Genomic DNA, 9,995 nt, shown 5'->3' with positions numbered 1-9,995 from the left:
CAGTTTGGGGCAAGTCATAGTCAAGTCAGCACACTGACATACTGACAGCTGTTGTCTGTTGGGCTGCAGTTTGCCATGTTATGATTTGAGCAAATTTTTTTATGCTAAATGCAGTACCTGTGAGGGTTTCTGGACAATATTTGTCATTGTTTTGTGTTGTTAATTGATTTCCAATAATTGATATATACATATATTTGCATAAAGCAGCATTTTTGCCCACTTCCATGTTGATAAGAGTATTAAATACTTGACAAATCTCCTTTAAGGTACATTTTGAACAGATAAAAATCATCAAATCATTGATCGCGATTAAATCTTTCAATCGGCTGACAGCCCTAAACAATTTGCATAATTGCAAAATATGAAATGTCTCAGTCAGAATAAGCCATACAGTATTCATCTAGTTAAAACAGCGGTCTCTTGAAAAGATTAAAACGCCTCATTGTGTATCTATAATCTTCAATTTGGGACCTGATCGTCTTCTATTTTCGTCTACAAGGGAATAAAGTTTAATTTTGACTTGCTACTGTACGTCACACCCTGTGTTTTATATGCTCACAGATCAGAACAATGAAGTCAATTATCTTCACTTTTGCAGTTAGCGGTGCCATGTGAGTGAAACCTCTCATCTACCACTTTCTTCACCAGCAAGTTCCCAAAAGGAAAACACTCATCTGATCATGACACAGCCGTTTCCCTTTGTGTCACTGTGACCAAAACCGAGAAATGCAACCAGCATTAGGTCGAAATCTGAAGAGCTGATGGCCCACGCGCTCCGCATCGAGTGTTCACGATGAGCTAAAAGTTATATCAGGACAGGAAGTGAAACTGTGAGGAGATAGCAATCCGCTCCTGGTCTTCAGAGGGCCTTCACAAGGGCCAAAACAGCCCCACAAAATTCAGAAGAACACTCACATGAAACACAACCAGATAACTGATCTAAACACTTGACTAATAAAGACGTCAAAACCATGTCATCACTGCCTTTGTAAACTCTGCTTTCGTTTGGGCTTCAGGTGGTATGATGGGGACTTTCTGCTTTGCCATGTTTTGTACCAGTGTGGGCAGCTATGTGTCATGTTATTCATTTCCCTTTAATTGTTGCAATACCAATGAACTTTGTATTTCCCTGTCTTCACAGAAAGGCCTTCATGTGACAAAACATGTCACATGACATTCTTTTAACTTGGACTTTTAACCTTTTAAGCTAAGCTAACTGACTCCTGCATGGCTCCAGATTCATATTTACCGTACAGACATACGATGCGGCAACCTGGTCTCCTAAAAATTGCGATCCCATACAACAAAACTGCATTGTAAATTACGTTTCGAGGGAAATGTATTTTGTTGCTGGTTTTTGACATATCACAAATTTTTAAATTTTCAAATCACAAATTTAATGTTCGCTTATTTAAATGAAGATGTTTTGTTTTTTTACTAGACTTAACCAAGTAGTTGTGTTTCCTAAACCTAACGAAGTAGTTTTGTTGCGTTTTTTTTTTGTTTTGTTTTGTTTCAATTTACAATATTAAACAGGTGTTTAAAATTGTTTAAAAGCCGTAATCCGGGAGAAAATACGCTTTCCTCGAATCATAATTGAGAATGCAGTTTGATTTTATGGGAGCGTAATTTTGTAGGAGACAGTGTTGGACACGGTGGTATCGATCTTTTCATCCAACTCTCAGCAAGATAGGAACTAATTTCCCAAAATGTCAATTCAGTTTAAGCTGGTTCCTTTAAATGACATTTTAAAAGTCGACCACTATTTTATGTTTTTAAAGAAGTGACTTATTTCATCACTGACTTGAAGGAGAAATCCCCTGTAAATCGAAACCTCTGAAAAAGACTCACATTCGTTTATTCAGTAAGACATTTTTAAAAGGAAAGATAATGTTTGCTTGGATAGTCAAACAATATTAGGCCACACTGCCGGAGCTTCAGGCAGCTGGAAGTGCTATGAAACAATGGGGGTTACAACATGTCAACATTGTCTACCTCCTCCAGTTCTGATCTTTAATCACACCTCATGGTTCTCAGTTTCATGCATCACTCATCTGTGGTGTTAAGTGCTCCACCTGTGGACACAAAGTGTGTCAAAAAACGGGCTTTGACTTGATAAAACTTAATCGGCTGTGGAAGGAATGTGGGTGTATTGTTTTGGTTTCTAGTTTGATGGCCGTGGTTCAGCGGGTTAAGTCTAAAAGTCACAACTTAACCGTGAAACTGTCACACTGTTGGCCACTGTTCAAAGTCCATACTTGGAAACAAGTTGCCTTTCAATTTGAAACATATTCAGCTGAACGAAATCTACAGCACAGAGGGTTGTGTGTTGTTTTTTTGTCTGCAGACAGAGAAGGAGATGGAGTGATGTACTGACACGTGATCATGTGGTTAAAGGGAAACCATATAAGCAAGGGAACTTGAGTCTGGATGTTAAAGTTACCAGTTGTACTACCCAGACAAAGAAACACATCTGTGGCAGAGGTTTCTCTCTACATCTGAGCGGGTAAGTGATTTGTTGAAGCCTACTGGAAGAAATGTACTGGGCATTTTCAATTGACCCTTTAAGCTTAATTCTCCTATATGTTATATTATATTATATCCTTGTTACATTTTTACAAGTGTGTTATAATAATATCATCTGGTTCTTTGTAGATAACATGACGGAGCCATTTACAACTTATACGACTACAGGATCTGATTATGAATATGCTGAAACTGTAAGTATTCTGATTAATGTTGATTTCTGTACGATTGAGTGGGTTAAAAAGACCGGAGTAGAAAAAAGAAAGTGACACTGTTGTTGCTGACACCATCACAGATAGGGAAACAAACATATCTGTGTTTTATGTGTGTGTCAATGTTTGTTTATGCTGTTAAAGTATGATCTTAAAGAATACCGTATGGTAAAACTTAAAATTCAGGTTGCAGTGTGAACGAAACCGTGTCAGTGCTCTTTATTATATATGAGGTATTTGGTATTCTTTATGTTATGGATTTCATGCTCCAGGTACATTATCTAAAGCAGACATCTGTAGGATCCTCAAATGTCACATTCACAGCCGTATCAGCATCACATTTTCCATTGTTTGTGAAAACCTAAACCTCGCCTTCACCTCGCTGTTTATCTCTGCCCTAAATCTAAACCTGATGCGTCTGCAGGGGTACTGAGTTCTGCTGTGGGCCCCTTTCTGGAGCCCCTCAGGATCATTCCCCCCCACCCACACCCCTCTCCCCAGGCTTGGATAGCAGCAGGAAGTAGTGCAGTGGTGTGGTTTCTCCTGCACAGACAACACCTGCACCTGACAGCGTTTTTTTTTGCACGCTATGGTTAGCTTGTACGTCACCAGCGGCATTTGATGTGATATCGCTGTATCCCCACTAAGAAGCATGTTGTGTTGTGAAACCCTGACAGCAGTTTAACCACACAGTGTAACCGTTGCCAGTCGTGGAAGAAGTACTCAGATCTTTTACTTAAAGGGCCAATGTGTAGAATTTAGGGGGATCTATTAGCAGAAATTGAATATAATATTAATAATTATATTTCTTTAGTGTATAATCACCTGAAAATAAGAACCATTGTGTTTTTGTTACCTTACAATGAGCCGTTTATCTCTACATATGGATATGTTTCTACAGTAGCCCAGAATGGACAAACCAAACACTGAGTCTAAATGGTCATTTGCGTTTTCACGTATTTGCATCAGCCACCATAGTTCTATTCATATTACACACTTGGCATACTGGAGAAGTTTCAGCTGGTTGCAATCTGCAACCTCACCACTAGATGTCGCCAAATCCTACACAATGCATCTTTAAGTAAAAGTAACAACAGTAAAAATACTCATCAAGCAGAATGGCCCATGTCAAAATAATGTAAATTATATTATTGAATTGATGCATTAATATGTACATTACTTTAATGTTGTAGCTAAAAGAGGGGGTTATTTTTTTAGATATACTGGTAGGTAGCTTATAAAGCTTTATCTTTATCCATAATAATACATTCTAATTTATTTGTTGATTATATATTGTATTATTAATCTGAATCTGCGAAGTAACTAAAGGTATCAAATAAATCCAGTGGAGTAAGAAGTACAATATTTGCCTCTGAGATGCAGCAGAGTAGAAGTATAAAGTAGCAGAAAATTGAAATACTCAAGTAAAGAACAAGTACCTCAAAATTGTACATAAGTACAGTACTTGAGTAAATGTACTTAGTTACTTTCCACCACTGTCTGTTGCAAAAAAAACACTCTTTAAAGGGAACCTATTATGCTTTTTCCTTTCCTTTAGTGTGTTGTGTTGTTTTTGTGCATGTAAAATGTCTACATAGTTAGAAAGCCCAAAGTCCACACCAAAAGGAAGTTACTCTCCCCAACAGAAACACTGCTCCTGAACTGCCTGAAACACCTTGCTTGAAGTCCCGCCTTTACTTCCGTAACGTGGTGATGTCACCAAGTAGCACACTTTGCCTAGTGTGCTAGTTTGGCACGCCCTAAAAACAAAGAGTCCGAAAAGTTAGGTTCGGTTGACCAATCACAACAACGGGCCAGCATAGCAATCAGAGCAGACTGGGTTTATGTATGCACCTGAAAATAAGCATAATAGGTCCTTTAATAACGCCTCAGATAATCAGTTATAGTCCTTTTCACTGGCATCCTGTTGCTAGGGCTACAGGTTTGGACCAAGATTACTTCCTGTCAGCTAACTGCATTAACAAGCATCAGATATATCAAATGATAATCAAATCTGTTTTTGATTGCAGGACTATTCTGAATACACAGAAGACTACGGTTCTGGTCCGACTGAAGCCTCAGGCATGTGCATCAGAGGCTGGGTCAGGGATTTTCGTGGTCAGTACGAACCGCCTCTCTACTGGATCATCTTCATCCTTGGCGCCGTGGGTAACCTGACGGTGGTTTGGATCTACACCACCGTGCGCAACCGCCTGAAAACAATGACCGACGTGTACCTGCTTAACCTGGCTGTGGCTGACCTCCTCTTCCTGTGCTTGCTACCCTTCTGGGCTGTCGACGCCACCAAGGGCTGGGACTTTGGCATCATTCTCTGCAAAGTGGTGTCGGCCGGCTATAAAATCAACTTGTTCAGCAGCATGCTCCTGCTCACCTGCATTAGCGTGGACCGCTACATTGCTATTGTACAAGTCACCAAGGCCCAGAACCTGAGAAAGAAAGAGAGGCTGTTGTACAGCAGTCTGGCCTGCCTGTGTGTCTGGGTGGTCTCCATTCTCCTGGCCCTCCCTGAGTTTATCTTCTCCCAGGTGAAGACGGACCGATTAAGCGGGCAGCCCTTCTGTACTTCGGTCTACTGGAACAACGCGTTCAACCAGACTAAGATCCTGGTGTTGTCCCTGCAGATCTGCATGGGCTTCTTCCTTCCTCTAATAGTTATGCTGATTTGTTACTCCGTCATCATTCGCACACTTCTGCAGTGCAAAAGCTTTGAAAAGCACAAGGCCCTGCGTGTCATCTTTGCTGTGATGTTTGTGTTTGTCATCTCTCAGCTGCCCCACAATACTCTGCTGATAATAGAGGCCGCGCAGGCAGCCAATACCACCATGACCGATTGTGACACTGTGATTCGTTTCAACGTAGCTGAACAGCTCACCAAGAGCCTCGCGTACACGCACGCCTGCCTTAACCCGATCCTGTACGTCTTCGTTGGAGTGCGGTTCAGACAAGACCTCGTGAGGATTATGAAGATGTGTGCTGGCAGTCTGGACACAGGAGGGCTCCGTAAAATACAGGCAGTTCCCAAACGTCCCTCTGTCATGTCAGACACTGAAACTACCCCGGCCCTTTCCATATAAAGGCCCGTTTTCCTAAAATCCTAAACCTGAGACCTGAGCCTATTTCAACATGTTTGTATTTTCATTTTGTTCACATGCATTACCAACAGAGCGACGATAAACTGTGTAAACTTTGAGTTTACATTCATATTCTGACAGTCTGTATAAACTGTATATTCGTGTAAATACTGTTTGTTTTTTCAAGTTTTTGTATTCTTACATTCATTCCATCATGTATTTGTTGTGTGCTGCTGTAATTTTGATTTTCAGTTTAAAGAAAACATCAATTAAAAATGAGTAAAAATCAAAAACCTGCTGCAGATTTCTTCATTTCTATTCTGTCCTCACAGCACAAAAACAAGCGGGGATTTACAGTATTTTGTATACTATAAACAGATGCAGCAGTAAGTGATGACATCAGCAATTCACATTTACTATACATGGGAAAGTGTTTGAGCGCTTTCACTGGTGTAACGTACCTGGTGCGGTGAGAAACACACTTGCCAGTTCAATCCACAATGTTTTTTCGATCTGACTAGACGTCCTCCTGTTGACTGTCTGTGCCAACGTCTGTGCCGACACTCTCAACTGTTCAACCTGGTCTGGCTATGACTTGGCAGTTTCACAGTGGATGCTAACGGACGCCGATTCAAACTGGCATGAAAGAGGTTTCCCACAGTCGCCTCACAACGGCTGTAGCACGCACAGACTGGCTGGCACACAGACAACTCTCCATGTTCAGCCACAACTTTCGAAGCACAGGATTTCAGTTTCAGCCACCTCTAAAAGAGGCTAACTGAATGCTTGGATGCACAGTCATCATGAAATAAAATGACCAATCTGACAGTTATTACTTGTCTGACCTGTGAGACCAAAAACTGAGAACATCCAACCTAATGCAAGTCTACACTTTTCAAAAACAAGGAGAATAAATGCCAGTTTACCATAAATAATCCATTGAACATATGAGTTATACCTTCAGTATCTTGGTAGAACCGTAACAGCATCAAGGAGTTTCAACATGGCAGCGAATGCACTAAAAGAAAAAGCTTGAAAAGCTCTAAATGTAATTTAAAATTAAGATAAGATTTTGTATATTCAAAATTCCAATTAAAATCTGGCTCATCTGGATTTTTTTTTTTTTTTACAAAATAACTAATCTAATTATTTTTATTTAAAATTGATTATTTTATTTTATTGTTTTAATAAAAACTGGGGGAGACCCAAAATAAGCCTTTAGGCTTTTGGCCTCTCTTGCATATTCTGTTATTATTTATATTGTTTTGTTAATATTATTTTTTACGTGCTATTAAATAATTCCACCAATCAATGAAAAATCCTGGAAATAAAAACATAATAAAAGTCTAATCTTTATGCATTCCAGTTTCAATGTTCTGTATTTTGCCTCCATAGTTTTGGTTATTATTTTTTAATTGTCTATTATCTTGCAGTATTGCTTTCCTGAGCAGGTAGAGGGCAACTTAATGACAAACCGAGGGAAAAGGAAATATGTCACAAATTGATCAATCAATTTGAGTGGCACTATATTATCAATTCATATTTCTAAAAGACAATGTTTCCACCAAATCTAGGCACCTCTATGTTTTCCTAAAATTGGTAGGGTTTTGATTTTGTTTGTGACATACCTGATGTTTGCAGTAATCTGCAAGGACATTTTGGTTATGTAGCACATTTATTTACAAGTAAACTCAATGTGCTTTACATTAAAATGCATATGTAAAAACACTCAATCACCCAGAGACAACAAGGAACCCAAACACAGACATTCAGACACATACAGACAGTAACTACAGTTTTCAGTTTGGGGTTAGGGGGGTTAAGGAGCATTACAGTAGTCCCACTTGGTAACATGAATGAGCTTCTTCTAACTCTTAATATGTTTACAGTGAGAAAGAGTTGTCCTCCTTATGTTATTGACATGACTTTCAAAGTTAAGGTCAGAGGCCGAAATAACTGAGGTACCTGTGAGTTTGAATAGCCTACATTTCCTCACTCTGGTTTTTGGGATCTACAAAAACTATCTCAGTCTTATCTCAGGAAATATTGAGGGAACTGATGATTATTTTTGATGAATTGATCTGATTATTTTCTCAATTAATCGCTTCTTCCGTAAACTGTTGGGAAAAATGTTCATCGCAGTTTACCAGATCCCCAAAACAAGCTAATCTTTAGGTTGGATATCTCTCTCAAATGATACTGTATGTCTACCGACACATAGTAAGATGAGGGGAAAAGACAGATTGAGGAAGAGAAAGAAAGGAACTTCACAAAGTACATTCAGTCTCACACATCAACTGTAAACAACAAACCTAATGTGTTATTGTGGTCACTGAGGTTGGCCCCAGACAACTGCAGCCTACCTGCTCAATTCAGGTGAGACCACAGAGACGCTGTCATCTTCTGTTTCTTTCTCCTCTCAGACAGGAAACCATCAGTCAAGTCAATAACAACTGCAGAGCTGAGACCTCAAATGTCCTTAGGGACCCTGGCACCTGTCTTGAATTTGTTTCAACTGGAGAACGCTAATGGCAACGTTAGTTTGTGTATTCTAGTTAAATCTACAAACCTAGCTTTGATTCTTGCATGTTAGCTTAAAGGTACAGTGTGTAGGATTTGGTAGCCTGCGTGTGGTTTCAGATTGCAACCAACTGAGAACCCCTCCGCTCACTCCTTTCTTTCCAAGACAGCAGTAATGTGAGTTACAGAGTGCAAAAACGTGGTAAAGCCGTTCGTACCACGGTTATGCACTCTGCGGCTCAGGTTACAGCAGTTTCACAAGTGTGTCAGAGAACTAGGTTGACCTTCAGGTAATGTAAAAATGCAAAAGGCTCTCTCTAGAGCCAGTGTTTGGTTTGTTCGTTCTGGGCTACTGTAGAAACATGGCAGAGCAACATTGCGGACTCCGGGAAGAGGCTCATTCTAAGCTAACGAAAACACAATTCTTAGTTTCAGGTGATTATACACTGATGAAAACATAGTTATGGATATTATATTCCATTTCTAGAATAGATGCCCCTAAATGCTACACACTGTTCCTTTAATATAAAACATATCCGATTGAATCTGTGTGGCTCACACAGAGCAGATCCCTCAGTTCATCTCGAGTGCACCAGGGAGAAATGCTTCTCATGCAGTTTTAAAAAGGAGAAACTACAAAAATGTCTCATATCCTATTGCAAAATGCAATTTATCTTCTTGTTTCAAAACTAATGTAGAAAGTAATCAGGTTAGACGTGGTATATTGTATTAGATATGAATTTGGTAAAACACCAAACACGCCTCATTTTTGTGTCATCAGGAATTCAACATGAAAAGCTTCACTATATTGTATTAGATTATCTTACATCAGTGGTGATACGGTGGCCATAGAGAGAGCTAATCCCAATATAGCCTATAAGTAACTCATTTGACTGTAAAATCAACACATTGTTGGTAAAATATTTGGTGTTTGTGTGCTTCAAAACTGGTAACTAGCGTTCACCAGCGCCCATCATAGCTACCTTACGCCACTGGTGAACATACTTTGTTACATTCCTGTCTCCCCTCCTAAACACAAAAATATGTGGATAAATACATTCAAATCATAGTTTCTATTTTTCCAAATCAGCTGAACTACTCCTCAATCTGTCCACGTACCCACTGCAGGGGTACAAGTACCCTCACTGCCTCATTATTTTGTCCACCCTCCTGCATATCACTGTCTGGATAAAAAGCTTCAACATACAGTGTGAGCTTCCCTTTTATTATAAGCTACTGGTGATATCCACCACAAGGTGGTGCAGCTTGCACAGCAGACTGATCCTGTGGTTCAGGATTCAGTGAGCTATATCAGCAGACACACCAGTTGGAAATGAAACTAACTCCATCTAGTGGCGGTCTGGATGGGAGGCCGTGTCTGAGGGAGCAGCGGTGAACATCAAGCTTCAAGTTCATGAAGTTTGTCTCGTTCTCACGAAAAGAATCTCATTCCCAAAGAGCTGCTAATAGACAGGCAGATTGATCGTATGCTGTATTACTAATATTCCATGTTCCTCATTATCCCCACGACCGAAGCTCCGTAGTAATCACCACTGGGGAAAACAGTAAAAAAGTAAAAAAGAAAACCCAGCAGGTCTGGATCGTGTAGTGAAGAATGCGAAAGACTCACAAGTGGAGCAGCACC

General features: G+C 39.8%; 1 protein-coding gene across 1 annotated transcript; it reads left to right on the top strand.

The window, feature by feature from the left end:
• The first annotated feature begins 2,176 nt into the window (after positions 1-2,176).
• LOC141759715 (C-C chemokine receptor type 9-like) lies at positions 2,177-6,115 on the top strand. Its single transcript, XM_074622014.1, has 3 exons — positions 2,177-2,506; positions 2,656-2,720; positions 4,769-6,115. Exons 2-3 carry the CDS (start codon positions 2,661-2,663, stop codon positions 5,831-5,833), a joined length of 1,125 nt encoding a protein of 374 aa, XP_074478115.1. The 5' UTR covers positions 2,177-2,506; positions 2,656-2,660; the 3' UTR covers positions 5,834-6,115.
• Positions 6,116-9,995: the final 3,880 nt, after the last annotated feature.

The sequence above is a fragment of the Sebastes fasciatus genome, chromosome 21 (genome assembly GCF_043250625.1).
Source record: "Sebastes fasciatus isolate fSebFas1 chromosome 21, fSebFas1.pri, whole genome shotgun sequence".
NCBI classification, from domain to species: Eukaryota; Metazoa; Chordata; class Actinopteri; order Perciformes; family Sebastidae; genus Sebastes; species Sebastes fasciatus.
Note: the sequence above shows the minus strand (reverse complement) of the source record. Positions and strands in the feature narration are given on the sequence as shown.